Raw genomic sequence first — 22,842 nt, 5'->3', positions numbered from 1 at the left:
CTCAGTTTTGTGAAGCTGTGGGGAAAGAAAAAGGTTCCTCTTGCAAAGCCACACTTCTAATTGTGGCCTGGGGACTCCAGAGTAGCTCAAGTGCCTGCCCACGCAAAACTACACCACTCAAGTGCTGTTTTTTCCAACATGTGGGGCTGGAGAACAGCACTGTTGCCCTCAGCCCAGCAGGAGAAGTTGGCACCAGGCTCCCCAAGACTCTGAGCAGCCTCCAAGGCACCAATCTCTGCTCTCCTCCCTCTCAGAACAGTGTCCCCCCAGCCTCAGTCCAAAACTGGGATTGCTCCCCTTGAAATTGTTTGTGGTAAGGTGCTGCTATTTTCTACCACCCTGGGGGGATGAGTTTTCCCACCCCTGGAAGATGGTTCTGGATTTGGGGTAAAGAGCAGCACAATAAACAGGATTGCTGGAATTTGTTTTCCAAGCCTTGGATCCCACGGCAACGGAGCTTATGGGACCACAGCACGAGTCTGTCTGTCTGTCTGTCTGTCTGTCTATCCTCTGCCAACAACTTTGGAAAGGCTGGCCAGTGTCAGCTGAACTTGAGAGGGGCTGTTTTGTGAACGAGGGAGCTGGAGAGACCCACAGGGGCAAACCACAAAGTGACCCAACCCCTCTGGGACCCATCCCCTGAACGTGATCCAGCCTCAGAGAGGGGCAGGGGGAGCCACCAGGGACTGAGACGTGGAAAACTGGGCTGCTGCTGCTGCTCAGGGAGCTGTTTGTTATTTTTACAGGCTGGGAACAGGCTCACAGCCCTCAGTGGTCGTGGCTGCTGCACGTTGTGGCCATCAGTGAGAGCTTTGGACTGGCTGGGCTGCCAAAGGCACAGGAACAGCTCCTGATCCAGGGGTGACCCTGCTGGTTTGTACCTGGAAACCCAGTGAAGAGCCTGGAGGGGGGCAAACCCTTCCCTGCCTGTTGGGGAAGATGAAACAGAAAGCCTCATAAATATGATTGCCTGGCAAAAGATTTTGAGAATATAGAAACTATGAGTGAGATTGAAATGAAAGCAAGCTTTGAGATCCCTCAGTTACTGAACAAGTAGAAAACAGTGGTGTGGCCTGCTGAAGGTGATCCCCTTTTGATGGAACAACACCCTCTGCTTGCAGACAGCTCCAAGGCTCAGAGCAGACCCTACAGCTTGGCAGAAGGGGCCCAAAGAGGAGTTTTTAGGGTTTAAAATGTAGCACAGTATGGTAATGCAATGATTCTTATAGGCTGTATGTAAATGCTATAGGATTTGTATCTTGTACTAGATTGGTTAGTGAGAATTAGAATATTCAGCACAGAAGAAGATTTATGGTATTGTAACAGGAACTTCGCTCCATTACCCCATTTATTCTCTTACCCCTTTTACTCTCTTCTGCTTTGACTCTCTCACCCTCTCATCCTCTCTGCCCCTCTCTTCTCTCAGTCCTGCTCTGAGCTGTGCCTGGCAGCTCCCAGCAGGGCCCTGCCCCCAGGCCCTTTGCAATGAACCCCAAGTTCCAGTCCTGGCTGCAGAGATCTCTCGTCTCCGTCCGTCCTGACCGTGCTACCCCCTGACACTCCTACACCTCCCCACAGGAGTGCACTGCTGAGATGCCTCCAGCCACCTCTACCACCCTTGCTGGGCACATCCACTCCCTTTGCTGCTTTTTTCCTGCCAAAAAACTCCCTCAGAGCGAGCAGGAACCCTCTGACCCACACGGCCATGGGACAGCCCCCAACACCCCTCACCTTCCCATCAGAAAGAAACCAAGCAGAGCTGGAGAGGGGTTTGATTGATTTATCCACTGAAGATACAAGTTTCAGTTTAATAACACCATTTTGTCCGGTTACAAACATACTAAAAACCTACAAAAAGAAAAAAACCAAGTTACACCCATAAACACGGAAGGCAGGTATAAAACCAGCACGGAAGCGCCGAGGAACACGAACATGAACAGGATCTGCAGCAGGAACAGGAGAGACACAGGGTTACATCAGACCACACTCATGGCTGTGGGGCACGCTGGGGCTGGGTCAGACACACCAACACTTAGAGACAACTTCAGCTATGGAAAATAACTGGCAGCCTGGCACAGAGGTCAGACCAGGCGGGTGGTTTTGGCCCTTCCTTTCCCTCAGCTGGTCCAAGGTCAGTGTGGGTTTCCCTTTGATCCCTCTGCCTGGCATTGGTGGTGCTGGCCCCCACATCCCCACAGCAGGGCAGCTTCCCTATGGCCAGGGGCAGGGACGGCTGAGTTCTGGCACCAGAGTCCAGCCAGGTGAAATCTGGTCCCCCCTGAAGTCTCTGAGCATCCTCACAGGCACTGGGGGGACACTGTGACCTCTCTCCTGGGACAAAGGGGCAGAGATGTGAGAATCGGCTGCCCTGGGGATTTGTCACCCCCCAAGAGAAGATGAGGTTGGTGGCACAAGGCCCATAAGGGTCCTGGTGGTGTTGGGGGGGGTCTCTCTGGGTGTCCAGAGCTAAACCTGCCAGGAATGTTGGCCATGGAGGGGGAGACACGGTGGGTGGGATCTGTGCCCCATCCCAGCCCAGTGCCCCCCTTGCCCCAGGGCTCTGACCAAACACTGAGCTGCAGGGGGGGACAAGAGCTGGCTGATGTGAGCAGGTGCTGCCAAAGAGAGCCAGGACGAGGGGCTCACGGGGGACACCAAATCCCCCCTCACTCAGCATTTCCCAACCTCTGCCAGGGGGCACAAAGGCTTTCCCACCTGCATCACAGCTCCAAGGCCTAGCCCTGATGATAATGCCAAGGTGCTGGCAGAGCCAGGGGCTGGCTGGGTCTGGGGGGCACAGGGTCCTCCACGGGCAGGGGAGAGACCAGCTGGGCCCAGCGTGTGCTGGCAGTGATGCCCTGAGCCTCAGCTCCTCACCTGTGAGCCCTGGGGAAAGGACTCTGAGAGTTGGTCCCCAAGTGCCACCCCGAAGGAGAGCAAAGCTCAGCCTAAGTGTGCCCTTAGCTCAGCCTAAATGTGCCAGGAAGTGAAAGGCCAAGCCCCAGAGAGCCAGACCTGAACAAAATGGGGATAAAGGGGCCCCCAGTCAGCTGTGGTGGGACTGGGGGGAGCAGTGGGCCGGCAGTGACAGGGAATGGCTGTGCATGGGGGGGTGTGTGTGCCAGAGAGCCACGCACAGAGCCAGGACATGCCCCCCTTTCTGCTCTTCCGCACGGCATTCATCAGCCCTGTCACTCTGGAATGGTGCTTTTCCCTCGCTCTGTTGATCTTCATCTCTCCCCAGATGAGGACGGTGCTGGGTTTCAGCAGTGCAGAGAGGGGGCGTTCGTTTCATCTCCATCTCCTCCCCTCCCGGGCCCTGCCCCGCCGCCCTCCTGCTTCGTGTCACTTCCTAGCAAGCTGATAAAAATAAAAATAAACGTGGTTTTGTTTGCATCTATTGGAGTGGGCTGCGATTTGGCTGATGGGGGAGCGCTCCTCGAGGGACAGCAGCTGCACACATCTGGATCTGCTTTAGGAAAAAGTGCCTGGAAAAACCCCAAGCCCAGCACACACACACACGTGGTGCAGGAGGCTGTGGGTCAGCTTTTCTGGGGATGTAAAAAAAGAAAGGAGAAACCAAAGCACTGTTTAATGGGGAGGTGGGGGGACCTCCCTGCTGCTGCCCCCCAAAAGCCAAGGCACAAGGGTAGGTTGGGTATGAACATGGAGAATTTCCAGACATTCCAAAGTGGCTTCTCTGCAGACTGGGAGCCCAGTTTTGGTTGTGGGAAGGGAGGGGAAGGGTTTGAGCTGCAAAAATAAAATTCCCACCTGGAGATTATTAACCTCAAAGGTCAATGTGCAAATTTTGTCTAAAGATGAAACATCCCTGTACAGAAACACCCCTGGCCCAGCATGTGCAGAGCACAGGGAGTGCATGAACTGCTCAGAAATGTGTGCTGCTGGCCCCAAGGCCTTGGCAGGAGTCAGCAAAGCTCGTGAGTCCCGTGGTGTGCACACACACAGACATCACCTAACAGTCTTGATCCAAGGCATCCCTCCCCAGCCCTGCACTGGAGGGAAGTCAATGGCTGAACAGGCTTTTCCCATTCACCCCCACCCAGGCAGCAGCAGCTGTTTGAGGGATGAGCAGCCTCTGTGACACCCCAGTGTGAGCTGGAGCTGCAGCCATTGGCACCTTCACCAGTGCAGGCTGCTGGGCTGGATTTTGGGGATGCTGACTCTGGCTGACAGCCCCCCCATGAGCAAAGCAGCATCACTTGTCACCCTGTGCCTGTCCCTTCCTTTTACAGCCCCCTGGACCCTGCAGGCTGCCATGCCCAGGACAGCTGTGCCCAGCTGTTGCTGCCACCCAGCTCTCCGTGGGTGCCCAGGAGGTGCCATTGCCCCAGGCCCCATTGCTCCTCTCCGTCTGTGGGATGGACAGATCTGTGAACTGTGGGATGCAGGAAGGAAGGGACTGCAAGGCCAGAGCAGCTGCAGTGACATTATTGGTGTCCTGGGGCTGTTATGAGACATAATAAACCTGTTCTGTTCCTGGGGATGGTGAAAAGCACAGGTGAGCAAAGCAGGAGTTTCTGTCTGTCTGTCTGCTCTGGAGGAGGGAGGTCAGCCTGGGGGAGTCACCACAGCCCCCACAGTGGAGGGGTGTCCCCAGGGTGGCTGTGGGGATCCCAGTTGGAGCTCTGGGCTTGCTGCCTGTCCAGCTGGCACCCAGGAGAGGAGCTGGTCTCTCTCAGGAAGCTGCCAGCTCTCCAGGACAGCGGTGGAGCGAGGCCAGAGGAAATCTCAGAGGGGAACCCTCCTCCCACTTCCACAGATAACATTGCCCTTAATGCCTGAGCTCTAAAAATAGCAGAGGCCTTCAGGGAAATATTGGGTGCCAAGGATTCCAAAGCTTCCCAGCACATCTGACATTTCATCCTCAATCCTTTGCCATTCAGTTCCCAGAAATGTTATGAATCCAACCACGTGTGGGCAGGAGGCAACGGGGCTGCTCCTCCTCCTCCCTTTTTCATATCTGCAGGGGAAACTGAGGCACAAACCAGGCAGACTGACCCAGAGGTTCAGGAGGAGTTGGTGTTGGAGGAGGGATGAGTGCTCCAAGCCCTGCAGCCACATTTGGGGGTGTGGGAGAAGCCTTTGTCAGGCACAGGCAGGAGCACTGCTGTCCCCAGGAGGGACACAGCTCCTGCATGGGCTGATTTCTACCAGGCACTTGATTTGGAGGAGCCCAGTCTCACCAGGAGGGCAGGAATATGCTCTGTACAAGGTATTTATTAATGTTAACAGAAAAGGGACCTTTCTCATAACCAGAAATCCCTCCTGATATGTCTGTGCCATCTTTCCTCCTCCTAGCCACAGCCTGACCCCCCTTGTCACCGAGAGGACAGACAGACCTGCACACAGCAGCTCCCAGGGCACACCGTGCTCCATCCAAGCCCCTCCTCAGGGAGCTGCAGGGCAGTGGGTGGACTCACCAGCTCCCCACCTATGGCACAGGGATCCCACCCACACACCATGCTCTGAGCCATGAGGGATCCCCCCAGGGGCATCCCCCTCCTTCCCCTCTCTGGTGCTGTGGGGGAGCTTCTCTCCCACCCCAGGAGGGGCTGCAGCAGCCAGCCAAGGACAGGGACTGTGGGTGACAGGACAGGTGAGCTCTGCTGCCCACCTGGAGCACGGGGTGATGGGCACCCAGGGAGGCTCTGCCTGTCAGCCCTGCCAGGTGACACACAAAGTGCAAAGCAAAGCAAAGTTCTCGGTGCAGTCAGGGGCTCCAGGTGTGCCCCCACAGCCAGGTTTAGCCAGGGGCCTCACATGGAAAATGAGGGTTGTGTTGTTCATCAGTGAACGGGGCAGCAGCACTTGTGCAAGGGACTTTGAGATGGTGCAAGTGAGGTGCAGGATTTGGGAGGTGGTGATGGACAGGCCAGGACAGGAAGATGGAGCCAACAACCAAAGCTCTCCCCTCACCCTCTGCATCCCCTTCCAGCGTCCCCTGCAACTGCTTCACCCCGACCCACCCACGCCCTTCATGGTTCTGTGGTTTTTTTTGGCTTATTTAGTTTGTTTTTAAACCCCATGGAGATCAAATTGTGACTTGGCAGCTGACAGAACTGGCCCTACCGGGCTCCCGAAACCGAGCAAAGATCTTGAGAAGAGACCAGAGCGAAGTCCTGGGGTGAGCAAAGCCCTCCCTGCCCCTCTGGTGGCCCCCTGGGCGCTCACAGGGTGGCAGTGGGGTACTGAGCCCAGCCCACCTCCTTGTAGGCTGCTGTCACATGGGTGTAGATGAGGGTCTTCATCTTGGTCCAGGCTCCGTGTGCCTCCGGGGTGAAGTCGTTGGGGTATTCCTCAGCAATCACCTCCAGCATCACACCAGTGAGTTTCTGAGGGAGGCAGACAGCAAGGAAGGGGTTAATAACTCTCCAGACAGCTGCTCACAGCAAATTTAGCTTTTTCCTACAAAACCACTTGAATCCTGCTGCTGTCTGTAGGACACAGATGTCCTGGAGGTCTGTTGACACCCCTGGGAGCAGGCAGGACAGGCAGCAGAGGAGGGAGGTGCTGGCAGGCTGAGGCATCTCCCCAGTCTGGGCACTCCAAATTATTTCCAGAATCACAGAATATTCCAAGTTGGAAGGGACCCATGAGCATCATCAAATCCAGCTCTTGAGTGAATGGCCACGTGGGGATCAAACCTGTGATCTTGGGGTTAGTGTTCCCGTCAGAAAGAAACCAAGCAGAGCTGGACGGGGGGCTAATTAGCCAACTAATTGAGTCCCTGCTGTCATGCTTAATTTCCAGAGGAAGAGGGACACAGCCACAAACATGGGCACAGCCATGTGGGCTTCCCTGGGCAGGGGGAGGCACTGGGTGCTCTGGCACTGGCTGTGTGTGGGCAGGGTGGGACAGTGCCACAGTGGGACACTGCAGCTGTGTGGGGAGCAGCCCCCACACCCAGCCAAGGCCAGGCAGCACCAGCTCACACAGCTCCTGCTCACCACAGCTCCTGCTCCCCTGCCCTGTTCCTGCAGCAGCCCCAAGGTTATTTTGCTCCTATCTGTCACAGACATCTTGTATGAAAAATCCTTTCCTTAGGATTTTTTCGCCTGAGAAGCTGAGAGGCCTCAGGAACAAAATGTAAGCAATGGTTATCTGCTGCTGTGGAATGCAACAGGTGCATCTGGGATTGGTCTCATGCGGTTGTTTCTAATTAATGGCCAATCACAGCCCAGCTGGCTCAGAGTCCAAGCCACAAACCTTTCTTATCATTCCTTCTTATTCTATTCTTAGCCAGCCTTCTGATGAAATCCTTTCTTCTATTCTTTTAGTATAGTTTTAATGTAATATATATCATAAAATAATAAATCAGCCTTCTGAAACATGGAGTCAGATCCTCAACCTGAGACCTGTGTGAACACGGTCACACCTATTCTTTACCTTGAAGTAGATGGGCTCCACTTTGTGCTTGAGGGCATGGGCCTTGCCCACCAGGGCCAGGACAGAGGAGACCTTTTCAGAGTCGTTGAGGTTCTCCACCACAGTGTTGATGGCCCCCATGACCCTCCGGGCGTGCTTGCGCAGCTGCAGGCTCCTCTCCATCTCCAGAGGGTCCTCCATGTGCTTGAACTGGCTGAAATACTGCTTGGCCGAGGGGAAGTTCACAAAAAACCTTCCAGAAAGAGCAGATATGAAGTGCCATCAGCAGGGAGAGAGCAGGCTGAGGGGTTAAAGCAAAGTACAGGGGATAGAGATGGTAGAATCCATCCCCTGTGTCTCACACAGCCAGGGCTGATTTTCCTATCAAATTCCCCAGGAGCTGCAGCATTCAGCTGTCTGAAAACCAGCAGGTTGATGCCTTTTTCCCAAACCCCATCTGCTACAAGGTCATCACAGCTGGATATTCATTCTCAAAGCAGAAGCAAGACTGAGTTCTTGATGCCCAGAGCTGCCACCCAGGCGTGCCAGATGCTGGATATGTGCCCACATATATCAAAACATCACATCCTGCCTCAGAGAGCTGGAGATGAGCAGGAAAACCTCTCTTTATCCCACCCAGCCTCTCCTTGCCCCTCTTCCTTGCTCTCATGGGCTTCATTTCTGCATTGCCACCCAGAACTTGTCCAAGCTGCCCCACCTTTCATGGATGAGCCCCACCAGAGTCTCCAGCAGGACCTAAGGCCTGAGCTGATAGCACTGCTCATTTGGGACATTTTTCCCAGCACAAAGATTCTCCAAAAACTCACCAGCCCCTCTGTGAGGAGGCCTGGGGACTCTCTTTTCTGCAGGATTGAATGAACCCCAATGAAATGCAGCTGAAAGAAATGAAGGCTCAGCTGATATGCTGAGCTCCCCAGGGAGGTGGAGGGCTGGAGAGGACAGGGAATTGAAGGGCTCAAGGTAGCAGGGACCAGGGCTGGAGCCACCAATGTCAACACCACCCATGCCAGGATTGCAGCTGGGGCTGACACCTGAGTCACATTAACCACCCCCTTCCACCGAATTTCTGCAGGGAGAATCACATCAGTGCTGGTTCCCCACTGCCACCCAGCTCCCTCCCTCCTACGGGGCTCTCCCTGCCTCATGGGCTGCTGAAGGATGCTCAGGAGGCAGCAGAGTCCTCCCATCACTCTGATGGGCTGTCCCCCATCACTCCTGGCTCCAGGCAGACTCCCTGCTCCCCTCCCTAACCTCCTTCCCAAGCACCATCCCAAACCACAGGAGCCTGAACCCGTCCCACCTCTCTCTCCAACCATCACTCCTTCTCTCCAGAACCAGGGGGATCCTCTTCCCCACTCACCACTCAGTGAATAATCACAATATTGAGTACCAGGCTCCTTTACCAGTTTGTTATCCTCCTTTTCCCCCTCCCTCCCTTCCTTCCCCCGCTCCCTTGGCTTGTGAAAGCTTGGGGGCATTGCCAAGGAAGCTGTGCCTGGAGTGCACCACGGCTCCTGCTGCTTCCCCAGGCAGCTGGGATTCATCAGATGGCCCAAAATAGGTTTTGGAGGTGTGAAGAATGTGTGGCAGAAAGGGTGGGGGAGGAAGGAAGGTGGAAGGGGGAGATGAGGTGTTGCTTTTGAAACCCAGAGGGGACCCATGACAAAACTCCTCTTGTTGTTGTGCAGCCTCCTCCCCCCAGCACAGCTCCTCCTGACACATCTGGTCCCTGTCGGGAGAAATCACTCCCAGGCCTGGCTGTCTCCAGCTCCTGCTGCCACAGAGATGCTCAGTCCTTCAGCCCAGAGCTGTCAGAGAGGTGCTGGGGGATGGAGCTGGCCAGGGCTTCACAGAGAACATCATTCCCAGCATCTCAGACTTCTGCCCTGGGCATTTCCCCACAGAAGGGTAAGCGTTCCACTCTGGTTTAATGGAACCATTTTTTCCAGCTGGACTCAGCGTCCCTGAGCCCCCATCCCATCCCTCCCCACCTCTGTTCAAGCTGTTGCAGCTCCAGTCACCCAGCAAAGCCCTCCAGCTCCAGCAGGGATCATCCTGCTGGGGTCAGAGCTGTGGGTTTGACCATCCCACAGTGGATCTTTCCCCTTCACAGGCTCCCCCCAGGCACTGGGAGCCAGGGATGGCACTGGAAGTGGGACCTGCTGCCCCAGCCAGGGAATGGAGGCTGCCAGCTGCTCCCTGCATGCCTCAGCCTCTGAGCCCCAAACCATGGGAAGCTCCCTGAAAAGCTGTATTTGGTCTCAGCTGAAGGGCAGCATGTTCTCAAGGCATGGGAAATGAGTTGAGAAAAATTCCTGGTTTGAACCATGAAGGGAATAGCAAGGGGGGACTGACCTCTGCATCATGAGGATTCACAGTGTGTCCCCAACAAGAGAAGGGCCAAAAAGAGACCCTGGGACCATCACCTCCACCTCTCCCCACTTTGGCCAGATATGCCAGGAGCAAAGCCTGGTTAAACCCTCAAAATACCCCAACCTGCATGAGACCAGACCAATGAAGGATCCAAATACTTGGTTTTCACCCTTTCCCTGCTTTGCAGACCCTCAGGCTGATGCCCCTACGGGAGCTGAGCCCAGCAGCTTTCCCAGGGGACGTAAAACCAGCAAACCCTCAGCTCCTGTGTTCAATCCTGTGTCTACTGGATTTCTTTGGTGGAGAACTGAAACAGAGGAGCCCAAAACATCTTCAGGAGCAAACCTATGGATGGCCAGAGACCTGCAGCCACCTCTCCTTGGAGAGCAGCAGGCGCCTGCAGCAAGAACTTCAGCCTGGAGCAAATATTTGAGCTGTCAAAGCACAAAGAAGAGGGAAGGAGGCTCACTCAGTGGTAGTTGTTAATAAACAGAGAAGATTAATTTAACACAAAGGTTAAATATAACCAGAGGAAAGGAGAAAAAAAAAAGAAATAAAATAATCCAACAATAGTGAGTTAGAAGAGGTGTCTGTTGGGGTTTTTCCATCTACAGAAAATTTGGAGAGTTCAAACCTCTTGGGCTCTGGAAGGTTTTTGGATCATTACGCATGTGTGTGTGGTTTGGGCTTTTTTTCTCCATCAGAGTCATTAAAAGATGATATTTACCATTGCATATCACACAAAATGATGATTGATAGGAACCAGATGCCTGCATACCGATCTCATTAAATTTCTTTTTAAGCGATTCCATTCTCCACCCGCTAATTTGTACTCTGCCAGCTACATCTGGACCCAGAGGACAGGATGTCAGGATTGCTTTTCCTCTCCCTTTTGCCCTTGTAACAACTTTAAGGACACAACCATTCCCAGTAGCAGAGCCAAAGGAAATAATTAAGGTGCAAACCCACTGCAGTTACTGGAAACCTGTTTTCTGTTAGGAGAGGCATCTCCTCCATCTCCCCCAGCTTCCTCCCTCTCCCCAGAGCATACAGAGCAAATCCTGCATGGAGGAAACCTCCAAGCCCAGCTGGAAAGAGAACACCTGGGTGCTGCCTGGTTCCCCCAAGCACCTAAATCCTTGCTGCTTCACTTTCCCTGTTTGCAAACTGTGGGGTGAAAATGCTCACAAACCCTCAGATCTGCTGGGAGGCTTCAGCTGAACCCCCAGCCAGCACTTGGAGACTGCTTTTTTTCCTTGATTCCCACAGAATCATTTGGGTTGGACGAGGCCTTCAGGATCACCAAGTCCAACTCTTAACCCAGCACTGCCAAGCCCACCAGTAAAACACATCCCCAAGTGCCACATCTACACATCTCTTGAATCCCTCCAGGGTTGGTGACTCAACCTACCAATGCTTTGATGTTTTCTCTCGCCTCGTCCCTCTACGTGGGAGAAACTCTAAGGCAGCCTGGAGCCTCTGTGTCCCTTTCAAACCTCTCCTTCCAACTCCTCTCTGGGGTGCCTACAAAGCAGCTGATAATGGGTAGGCAGGTGCTGTGTGCTGCTGCTATTTATTATTATGCTGAGGGCTGGCTCACTGCTTTGCCTGCATGTTCCCCCTGCTCCTCCCAGCCACCTGTAGCCCATCATCCCCTTTTCAGGCTAGGGAAAGGCTGCTGGATGCTGCCTGGGGGTTTACCCAGCCCAGGGTGAGGGAGGTCTCAGCCATGTCGATGCTAGAGCTCAGCAAGACAGAAAAAGGCAAATCCAGTGAGTAGGAAGAGGATGGTGCTTGCCTGCTCCTGTGTCCTCTCTCTGAAAGCTCCTGGACAGGTGGAGATGGTGGTGGGAAACATCTCCAGCTCTGCCATGGGATGGCTGGAGGAAAAGGGCCAAGCCCCCCATCCACACACTAATGCTAAATTCAACTTCTTCTCCAGCTGACAGAAAGGTGTAGCTGGCCTTCCTCCAGGTGAAGCCCACATCCCACTGCAGAGCCTTGGGAGCAGAATCCAGCACAACACTGAACCTTGCTCAGAGGCTGTGATGCCCCCGGGCCCAAGGCAGAGGGACCAGGACACCCCAGGGAGGCTGGGATCAGATTCCTCAGCAAAGATTCCACCAAATACATTTGGACATGAGCTAGAAACCCCTGGGGCAGGTCCTGCTCACTTCTGTGTGCACCACTCACACCTCCAAGTCCTCATTGCTGTTGTTTTTCCCTACCACACATGTGGATTCAGCCCAAGCACAGATGAACCTTTAGGGCAGGAGTAAGGACAGCTTTCACAGGAGAAGTGAATCAACAGCACCAAAGTGGCTTCCCCACGTGTCTCTGGAGACCTACCTCCCTTGGAGCTGGAAGAACACCCCTGGCTGGGTACAGAGGTGGGTAAGACCCCTCCACAAGGACGTGGTCCATGTTCCACTCACACTGTGAACCTGTGTGTGGCTGGCGCCCATCACCACCTCCCTCCAACACTCCCTTGGTGATTTCCAGCCGGCTCAGCTCGGGCAGGATCACCAGCCAGCCGGAACTCAGCGTTCCCCAGGCACCCTGCCAGCCTGGCCGGGGCTGTCCTGGCATTTCAATTGCCCCTCCTGAGCCCCAAAGCTCCTCCGAGCCGCTCCGGGCGCCGCCCCGCTCCGCCGCAGCCTCATTAGCGGGGCCGCCGGCACCGCCGGGCTTGGCCCTCCCCGCCTGCCCTGCAGGGGAATTGGCACGGCTGGGACCGACCCATCCTTAGCCACAGCCAGGGAAACTGCCCGGGCACGCTGCTCACCCTCTGCGCCTTGGCTTGCCTTGGTCATGGATGTCCTTGTGGGATGCTGAGTGGGGTTTTTACCCCCACGTGGCTTGGAAGTGATGCAAGGGCAGCACGGGGACAGGGGACATGGGGAAAGCTCTGGATATCCCAAGAGCTGCTGGCAGCCCCCAGGTTGTGCCACATTTCTCTTTAATTATCCAACCCAAACTTCTGTCATTTGTATCAATAAATCCCCCCTCTAGCAAGCCACCCATCGCTCCAAGCACTACCCCCTGAACCTGACCATGAACTTAAACTTCTTTGACCAATTTTCAAGCCCATCCCTCCTAGGAATCTCACTAATCCTCATCTCAATAACATTCCCAGCTCACCTACTACCATCCTTGGCCATGGGGAAGGCTCTGGATATCCCAAGAGCTGCTGGCAGCCCCCAGGTTGTGCCACAGGGATCCCCACACAGCTGCCTTGGCCATGGAGAAGCTGTGATCAGAGACAATGCAGCCATAGGAGAAGGGGCTGTTTTGAGACTGAGCTTGTTAAACCCTCACTCGCCCCCTCAGTGCTCATGGAGTGGTTGTTAGGTTGGGAAATGTCCCTTATGCGTGCCTGTGTCCCTCTCTGGCTCTCCTTGTCCCCACAAAAACATCTCCCAAAACATCTCTCACAGCCATTCACGAGGGTGGGACAGGGACACTGCTGCTGGTCTTCACTGGGCCCTTTTCAAGGAGAGATATTGCATCTCTCTGAGCCACTTTGCCCTGAAATGTGTCCTTCATCAGCCAGGAACAGAGCCTTTCCCTATGGACTCCTCCACAAAACACATGTTGGCTTTGGGGGTAGCTGCAAAATCACTTCTTTAAATGCCATTTTTGGGTAGATTCAACCCATACTTTTTTGATTCAGCTGGAAAAAAAAAAAAGGTTTTTCTGCATTGCCAGACTCATTAGTCAGATTTTTTGCTATTTTAACCTAGAACTCACAATAACGTCTGGCATCCAAGGAGTGCTTTCATATTTTAAAGCTCTTTGCAAAGTGTCTGAATCCAGGTGTGTTTGCTCAGACTAAGCAGCAACCAAAATCCAGGGGCCTGATCCTGCATTGGCAAACCTTTTGCTTCCCCTCCTACACCTCTTGAGGGGGAAAGAGCACATCAGGAGTGATGGAGAAGGTGGAAATTTGGAAAGCTGATGGCTCTGAAGTGCAGACAGAGAGAACAGCGATGGAGAAGCCCTGTGGAGGTGGCACAGCCTGTGGTGGCTGAGCAAGGTCGCATTGCCTGCACTTGGCATGGCATCACCATTTGGTCCAGATTCTCCTGGGGTCTATAGAAACTATCCCTGGGTTTTGTCCCCTCTGGAATCCATGAAGTTCTGTGCTCTCACATCTGTGCCTGTGGTACGTGTGTGTGGGTGTGGGAGCGAGCGCGTGAGCCGGGACAGGCTGAGCTTTCAGCCCTGGGGTGCTGGGCCTGGCTGGGGTCTGCAAAGGACAGAGGGTCCCAAACCCCCTCTGATGTTCACCCCGGGGTGCTCTCAGCTCCTTTGTGCTGCAGAAGGCTGAGCCACCTCTGGGTGTTTGTATTTCCCAGCCTTGTGTCACAGTATTGGCAATAAACTATTGGAAGGAGAAACAGGGAGACCCTGGGGAGGGACAGCCACAGTCTGGAGAGCTCCTGCATTGCACAGCAGGCTCTGAAGGCTGCCCTGGGAGCTCTGTGCTGAGGGAGGGGTCAAAAAGGAATGATTCCTGAATAACAGATAGGGAAACTGAGGCACAGCAACGAGCCTGGGGCTGTGGGGAGGCTGTGGAGGAGCTTCAGCCCAGGGCTCCCAGCCAGCCCACTTGGGAACCTCTCAGAAAGAGGCACAGCCCCAGGTGAGCAGCTCCAGGTCCAGCCCCAGCCCCAGCTCCAGCCCCAGCAAGGGTTAAGGCAGCTGTGAGATGGAGCCTGCAGAGGCCCCAGAGCTCCCGGGGAGGAGGAAGATGAGCGTGGCGAGGAGACTCTGCTTCCTCCGGGGCGAGGCTCCCCACCGAGGAAATTGTCAATTAGCGACAGCGTTTGAACCGCAGAGCGCAGATTCCCAGGATCCGGTGGCTGCTCAGCCACAGTCCCCATTATTCTTGTTTGTGTCCCCCGGGGTCCCAGAGCTCTGGGAGATCAGGGACTCATCGTGCTAGGGCAGGACCCCGGGGGTTTGCTGTGGGTTCAAGCACCAGCAGCAGCCACGAGGGATGGGAACATGATGCCCAGCTCTGTGCCTCAGTTTCCCCACCTGCAAAGCATGGAAAGGCTGGGGGTGGAGGGGTGGGATGCTGGTTAGGGACAAAGGGAGCTGGGCTGGGTTCCTGCAGGATGGCAGCACTGCAGACGCCCCATCACTGCCTTTTGGTGGGTATTGCCCCCCTGCCTCCAGCCTTGGAGCACAGATTCATTTCAGAAGTGCTGCAACCCCCTGCCCTTCCCACACGGGAAAATGCAATTCCCTGCCCTCGGCAGCTCTGAAGGGATGGAGAGGGGATGGAGTAGGTAAGCAGGGCCAGACCCTCTGCCACCAGGCACAGCAAAGTCCCTGGTCACAACCCCAACCAGAAGTGCCGACAGATTTGCCTGCTCTCACCACTCTGCCCGTGGGGGCTGCACCAAAGGGGGTCCACAGCCGCACACAGCCCTTCCTTCTCCCTGGCCACACCTTTGCCAACCCCTTCTGCCTCAGTTTCCCTCTCAAGGTGAGCAGGAGCACCAGGCTGGTTCTGGTGAAGCAGAGGCTGACTGGGGCAGCTCCCAGCCCCTGGGGCGTTGTGTGAGCACCCACCCAAAATGTTCCGGGCGGGTCACCTCGCACCGACCCCTCCAGCGGCCGCCCGCTGCCCCCTCCCCAGCCCCGACCTCTGGAGCTGCTGAATCACGGCCCGGGCTCCCGGCGGCCCCCACGCGTGACCCACTTCCACCGCGGCTCTGCCAGCTGCGAGCACAGCTGGGGCAGCGGCAGCGAGGGGCTCCCGGCCCCGGCCAGGGCTGCCCTGCTCTCCCAGCCCTGCTCTCCCAGCCCCGGCCAGGGCTGCCCTGCTCTCCCAGCCCTGCTCTCCCATCCCCGGCCAGGGCTGCCCTGCTTCCCCAGCCCTGCTCTCCCATCCCCGGCCTGGGCTGCCCTGCTCTCCCAGCCCTGCTCTCCCATCCCCGGCCAGGGCTGCCCTGCTCTCCCATCCCCGGCCAGGGCTGCCCTGCTTCCCCAGCCCTGCTCTCCCAGCCCCGGCCAGGGCTGCCCTGCTTTCGGCCTCCACGTGCTTCTTCCCCAGGGAGCTCAGGTGCGGCTCAGAGCTCACATCGGGCTCAGAGCAGCAGTGCAAAGAGCTCTTTGGGGACAGGGTTTGTGACCGTGGGGACAAGACCGTGGGGCTGTGCCATGCGGATCTGCTGCTCCAGCCGGCGCTGCTGGAGGGGATGGCTCCTCTCCCAAATGGCATCACTATCACCAGGGATATGCACAAGGCCAGACCTCACTTTAAGCATCCCAGGGAAGCTCTGGCTGAGGGAGCAGGTGGTGGGTTTAGCTGGGGTGTGTCAGGGCACGTGCCATGACTAAGGATGTAAAGGCTCCCAAAGAGCCAGGGTTCACCCTAGCAGGCAGTTCTGTTCTGCCCTGTTGTCACAGCAGGAGAAAACCTTCACCACAGTGCACAACTCTGCCTGCATTAAAAAAAACCCCAAACTGCACCAAAAACTTCTGCTGGGAAAGTTTGACTTGGCACCTGAGCTCAGCCAGCCAGTCCCCACTGCCACACCTCGATTCTCCTCATGCCCAACCCTGCTGCAAGCACCATGGAGACTCCAAAAGCCATGAGCTGCCCTGGGTGAATCCCCCATGGCATTGCCACGAGTCCCTCGGTGCCAGCCATGGGCACAGAGCCACCCTCCCTGTGTCTGTGGGCAGTGGGCACCTGGAAGGGCTGGCAGGTGGGGCCATGGCATGACCCAGCTGCTGGGCAAGGGCCATGCATGGCTGGTGGCCAAGCCATGAGCTGAACTTTGAGAGATAGGGCTGAGGGGAATCTTATAACCCCCAGGTCTCTGCCATTTCTGCTTCAGACCCAGCCTAGGTAGGTTTGGTGTCCCAGTCATGGAGCTGTCACACCTCCTGGCTGCCCTGGCTGCCTACACAGACTGGGGGCCATGGGAGAATGGGCTCAGCCATCAGCTGGCTCTGAGAGAAGGAAATGTTTGTGAAGGAGGTGGAGAGGGGGCTCCAATGTCATTTTGGAATCTGCAGAGGGGTCTTGGTAAGAAAATCCCATTGCAGTGCTGGCATGAGCCTGGAGGGGACTGGCTCTGCTCATTGTGATGTCCGGGGAGGCTCTGCTCCCTGCAGTCCCTGTGGGCTCAGAGCTTTAGCTCAGTCAATTGGAAAACTTTCAGATGATTATTAGTGAACAGCACATCCTTCCAAGGGGTTCCCTGCACACCCACAGTCCCCTGGTGCAGGAGGAAATGGGAAGGACACAACCCATACCTGGGGTGCCTGGTTTTGGTCCAGGTGGGGTCTGACCAGGGACATCCCAGCATTCCTGACCCCAGGGATGAGCGGTGTGGCTCTGGACAGGATCTTTGCTGTTTGCCATTTGGCCATTGCAGGCATCTCACCTGCCCCTCTCCTTGCCCTCCTCAATAAGGGAAACAGCCTGTTGGTGCCATACCCCACTGATACCCCAAACTCCCAGTGCCAGTGGGACACTGTGGGATTCCCACTTGGCTCTTTCCCGGTGTACCTGGATATGGCTTTACTCCCAGACAACACAAAACCCCCACCTCCAGAGCATCTCCCCTGCTCTGGCTGCAGGTGCAGAGCTTTGAGCTGCTCTCTGTGCCCCACTGCCATCGGGAGATGCTCCACACCCCCCTCGGGGGCTGCTGTCCCCCCCTGCCCCCTCTCCCGCCCGTGCCCCCCTCAGCCCCTTCCAACTTCATTGCTCTCCTTCCCACCGACGCTGCCGCCGGAGGGACAGATGGTGCCCTGGGAGACACACCTGCTTGGCTTTTATCTTGGCTCCCAACTCGCATTATTTCACCCGCCAGCCTGCTCCGGACCCGTGCCATCCGCACGCCCTCCCTGGGGGGGCCAAAAGCCGCGGACCCCCGACCCGCCCGCACCGGGGCTGAGCTCCCCCCGCCTCCGCCGCCCCCCGGCCCCGGGTTAAGGTGACCTTAGCATGGAGCAGCTCCCCCCAAAGTCCCCGGCAAGGCTCCCCTCGCTGCCCCCGCCGCTGCCACCCGGCTCAAAGGTGTGGGAATCCGAGGAGCGCTGTGAATCCCTCCCTGCTCCCAGGCAGCAAATACACCCAGCCAGCTCCCCACTCGCTGTCATTCATCTCCACTCAGTTCTATATATTGTACTGCCTCTTTCTGAGCTATATAGAGATTCAGTTGGATTTGCTGCTTCCCTTTTTTCGGTTTGTTTTTTAAATACCTGATGAGTATGGAGACCCCAACGTCCTCGCAGTTTGCATATACTCTGCTCCATATCTCTTGAATAACCTTTTTTTCTGCGTCTGAAATTTCTTCACTTCTTTCCCATCTCTCAATCTCCATTTCTCCCTGGACTTTCTCCATGAAAAACAGCCGGCAGGATCCTCCGGGAAGCCAGGAGGAGATAAAGAGAGATGTGTGTGAGCGGGTATATCCTGTGAGAGGAGAGACAAGGTGTTTGCTCGGCGGCTCTGCGACGTGTGGATGTGTGTGTGTGCGTGTGAGTGTGTGTGTGAGTGTGTGTGTGAGTGCAGCTGCCTGTCAGCGTGTTTGGGTATGGAATTTAAAGAATATCCCGGAGGAATGATGCGTGTGATTAGATGTGAGATCTCCTAGTGCTGTCCATGGCTGTAGTTAGCTTCAGCTCGCCTCGGATGTGTGTGGCTGACTGATGAGGAACTGCCTAAAAGTAAAATATTCAAAGGCATTGCAAGACCAGCCTCTTCACCAATGTGTGAACGTGAGCTCACTTTCTCCCTCTCTCCTCCTCTCTCCCACTCCTCCCTCCTTTCCTTTTTTTTTTCCCTCCCTGAAAGGGAGGGATGAGAGAGATGTTCTGGGCAACATCAGGACGGGGCTGGCGGGGGGGGGGAGGTAGTGCTTGAAGTTTTTTTTCCAGCCCTTTGTAAACAGCTCAGAGGAAATTCAGAATCCAGAGTTAAAGTTAGCCCAACTGCTGGCTGCGCCGAGTTCTGCCCCGGCTCTGCTCTTTGCACTCCCTGATTTTGCAGGAGGTGATGTTTGGAAGGACAGACCCCTCACCTCCAATTCCTGGGCTGAGAAGAGATTTGGGTCGAGTGGGGATCTCTCTGCCCCCCAAAAGAGATCATGGTTTGTCCCATGGGGACTTTTTTCATGCTGAGAATTTGCTCTCCCTTCTCGTGGCACGACTCAGCTGAAAGGGATCCAGAGTTCAGGCACTGGTGAAATGAAGGTATTATTGTGGATTGCATCGCTCCTGGCAGCGCCTTGGCAGGGAACACCTCCACTCCAGGCTTCCCGCCGCCGCCGTGGGTGTGCTTTTGGGGCCGGTTTTTACCCAAATGCCATTCCCAGCTCGCTGACAATCCGGTATGTTAAACCCACAGCACAGTCCATTAGCACAGAGAGCAGGAGAATCCTACGGAGCCTTGTAATAACCGCGAGTGCCCCCGGGGGGATCAGAGACGAGCGGAGCTGCGGGTGCGCGCTGCCAGGGCAGACGGGCAGACAGACGGACAGACGGGCTGCGGGTGCTGCTCTGCCAGCCTGGGGGGTGGCTGAGCCCCTTGAGGAGCTGGAGCTTTGTTATTGCAGAGCTGTCGAGGCTTTTTGCTGTATTTCTCCTCCAAACCAGCCTTGGCCACCTCCCCATTAGCAGCCGCCAGAGCGGTGGTGTCAGCAGATTTGCTCTTGCAGAGCTGATGAGAGCTGCTGGAGAACATGCTGCCCACAGATCCCCCACTGTGGGTCCCCCAGGGAACACGTGCTGGGACAGACTGGGAGCTCCACGCAGCCTTGAACCCCTTGGCTGGAGAGCAAAGCTCAGCTGGGAGCTGCTGACAGGGTGACAACAGAGCACTGTGACCAACCCAGCCCTGCCAGAGGTCAGGAATTGTTCGATAACTCCACCAGCAGCTGCTGAATCATCAGATTTTCACCACGTTTGCATTTGCCTTTTGCCCATTAGCCACTGAGATGAACAGCCATGAGCCCCAGCTCAAATAATGTCCCCAGGTAGCAGAGAAATCCCTCTGGACAGGGGATGGCACAGCTGAGCTTATCACCTTCCCTTGAGGTGCAGGGGAAGAGGTGCTTTAGACTTGGCTTAAACCCGGAGAGACCCAGCTTAAACCCTGAGCAAAACTGCAGGGAAGTGCAAGGGGAAAAAATCCCCTTTCAAAAAGGGGAAAAATCAAATACTGACCAATGTGAACACTGGGGGGATGATCTGGGTCAAGCTGTGGTTATCATTTGCTGTGTGTTTAAAGAAAAGAAATCTTCAAGCTTTTGTACCTGGTGTCCACCTTGGGCTCAGAGCCTGGCACGTGGTGCCTGGGTGCAGCAGGAGCTTTTCCTCACTCCCTGGCACCAGGAGTCATGGTGCTCAGAAGTCTGGACTCAGAAGTCTCAATTTAGAAATATTAGAAAACATTAGAAAAGTAAGTGAGAAATCCCCCAGCCTTTTCCAGGTTTCTGCCTCCTTCCCTGGGCTCATCATGTCTGGCCCTGGGAGGAGCCCAGCCCTGCCATCCTGCTCCACAAAGGAGGTGGGGAGTGAAGCAGTGATGATTCTCCACTGCCTCAAAATCCCAAACCATCCCAAGAGCCCTGCATTTGTGCCTCTGGTCCCAGAGGTGGGACATAAATCAAGGGCAGGAGTGCAGCACACGCTGTCACGTGCCTGCCATGGTTTCCATGGTTTCCCATGACTGTTGCTCTCCAGGGCTTGGGGTTAGGAGGCGACTCGTTCCAGATGGAGGGGGATGCTGCCTTGACACCGTTGCTGCCTGCTGGCCCCAGGGGGAGCTCAGCACGGTGCCTGCTGCTCAGACAGGGCACTCCAGGCCCGTGGGGCTCAGGGAGGGGGACAGAGAACTGTCCCCATGGCCAGTGCAGACACTGAGATGGGGTCAGCCTGCATGATCCATGCTGAAGAAATCAAGGTGATTCAACACCCTGATCTCTCTCCCCTCACCAGCTGAGCATCACAGCCCTCCTACTTTCCATCTGCTTCCTGTGGTCCTGTCCCCTTGATGGGGTGACACTGAGGTGCCCTGTCCCTGCTGAGCCTGAGCCTGCTTCTCCCAGAGCTTCTGCACAGCAGGAAGAGATCAATTGCTTGTCCAAGCCATCCTCCATGCCAGCTGCAGAGGGTGAGGATGGGTTTCCAGGCCCTCCAAGCCTCTGCTCGTAGCATGCCATGCTCCTGAGGGGTCTGTACCCACCTGCCAATGGCTTCTCCCACTCCTCCCCTGCCCTCCCACGTTGCCTCTCCTCCTCTCATGTGCTGGGTGCAATGAGAAATGTACTTGGCTCCTAATCCTTGAGTGGGAGGTAAAGGCAAAAAAACCCAAGACTTCAGCTCCACAGCGTGTGGGATGTGGATGATGGCAGATCCCCACCTTTGACTTCTCCGCTGTCTCTGGGGTAAAGGCAGACACCTCAAATCCAGACCTTTGGGTCTGAGTCCACCCTTCCTGGTGCTTGGGGACAGCCTTGTCATTTGTTTCCTGGAGAATAACAGGCCATTTCTTGTGTCCCTTGCAGTGTCAGCTCCCTGGGGCCTTCTGACAGATGCCATTTCTTGGGCTGGTCCCAGGAGACACCACATGAGATCCACCAGGGAGTGCTTTGGGAAGGAGCTGCAGGAGCTGCCCCAAGGCCTTGGTGCTGGTGGGATTCCAGGGCTGCAGTGGGAATCCCTTCTCCAGACCCTCAAGACACCAACCTGGCCAGAACAGGAGCAGTCTGGGATTCTGAGTGAAATAAGGCTGAAGGCACCAGTTCCTCCTTCATTCTCCTCCCAGAGCCATTCTGGGCTACTGACCTGGAGATATTGGATTGTCACCCTGACCTTTGCTGAAGCAAAGCCTCTGGTTGCCAGCATAGCTCACCCAGCTCAGCAGGCCAGGCTTCTCTCTCCCCTTTCCTAATCCAGCTCTGCTGCCAGCTGCAGTGTCCCAGCCTGAAAAGGAATAACAAGACTTCAGGAAACAGCTTTGCAGTGCTGCTACCCAGGGAGGGAAGGATTTAGCCTAAAGCCTGTACAAATGCTCTGTGCTTATTGCAGGTTTCCTTCCCCCAGCTTCTCTGATCCCAGGAGATCCATGTGCAATACTGATGCTCCAGCTCTGTGCTGGCAGTACCTGTGGCCTGAGCATCTCTGCAGGGTCAGGATGGAGGGCAAAAGGGGCTGCAGGCAGCAGGACTCCCCCCCCAGATCCAGCTGGGGTTGGATTGCTGCCTGAATCTCCATCCCAAGGTGGGGGTGATCCCAGTTTAATCACGCAGTCATTGTCCCCATTGCTGGAAGGCTTGGTCACCAATTTACTCAGAAAGACCTGAAATACTGAGAAACTGGGATTTCTCCAGTTCCATGTCTTCAGCTTGGCTGGGAGATGTGCCAAGGAAAGTGACAATGAGGGAGCTGCTGTCCCCTCCCAGCTCTGTGACACCTGGGCTGTGGTGAGGGGCAAAGCCCAGAGCAGACATTCCTAACTGATGGAGTGCAGACTGCAGGAGGTGCTGCTGGAGCTGTGGGGAATGTGCTTAAACCAAACCAGCCCAGATGCTCCTTCTTACCTGGGAACAGGGCTCCTCTGCTCTGGGCTCCCAGTGCAGCAAATGTGGCTTTGTGCAGACTGAGGTGCCACCAGAGCAAACCTTCCTTGGGACCCTGCCCCAAGCCCCCAGCTCCCAGAGGGACCCTGTGGCCACTCCAGCCCCAGTTCACACCCCATGTGTGGGAGCAGGAAGGTGTGGGATGCTGGGGACGGGGACAGCAGCGGCACTGAGGTGATGCCTGGGAAGGGAGAATGGGCTGGAGACCCTTGGCAGCAGCAGGCAGGGGGGAGGCACTGGGTGTGATGGGAACAGCGCAGCCTCCCCACAACCTTAAACCTTGTGACAGTATTTCTGGTCTCCTCCCCCAAAAATCCCTACCAACCCACACAACCTAAAAACCCCCAAGGATTAGGAAATCCAGGGCAATAGGAAGAAATGAGCCCTGGGAGAGGGGCTGGTGCTGCCCAGGGCTCTGTCAGGGCAGGGCAGGGCAGGGCAGGGT

The 22,842-nt window shown here is 55.8% G+C and overlaps 1 protein-coding gene across 1 annotated transcript; it reads right to left on the bottom strand.

Annotated features, from left to right (window-relative positions):
• Positions 1 to 1,760: 1,760 nt before the first annotated feature.
• CYGB (cytoglobin) lies at positions 1,761 to 18,537 on the bottom strand. The gene is made up of 3 exons (XM_036394503.1): positions 18,016 to 18,537; positions 7,411 to 7,642; positions 1,761 to 6,356 (listed from the first exon to the last, which is right to left on the bottom strand). The coding sequence occupies exons 1-3, from the start codon at positions 18,156 to 18,158 to the stop codon at positions 6,192 to 6,194; spliced, it is 540 nt and encodes a 179-aa protein (XP_036250396.1). The 5' UTR covers positions 18,159 to 18,537; the 3' UTR covers positions 1,761 to 6,191.
• Positions 18,538 to 22,842: the final 4,305 nt, after the last annotated feature.

The sequence above is a fragment of the Molothrus ater genome, chromosome 19 (genome assembly GCF_012460135.2).
Source record: "Molothrus ater isolate BHLD 08-10-18 breed brown headed cowbird chromosome 19, BPBGC_Mater_1.1, whole genome shotgun sequence".
Taxonomy (NCBI): Eukaryota; Metazoa; Chordata; class Aves; order Passeriformes; family Icteridae; genus Molothrus; species Molothrus ater.
The sequence above is the reverse complement of the archived record's forward strand: the minus strand, read 5'-3'. Positions and strand labels throughout refer to the sequence as shown.

Coding starts and splice junctions, on each gene's coding strand:
- CYGB (XM_036394503.1), bottom strand. CDS start 18,158: ATGGAGAAAGTCCAGGGAGAAATGGAGATTGAGAGATGGGAAAGAAGT. Junction 7,643..18,015: donor GGGGTCTCCATACTCATCAG/GTATTTAAAAAA, acceptor TCTTTCTGGAAG/GTTTTTTGTGAACTTCCCCT. Junction 6,357..7,410: donor TGGAGCCCATCTACTTCAAG/GTAAAGAATAGG, acceptor TGCCTCCCTCAG/AAACTCACTGGTGTGATGCT.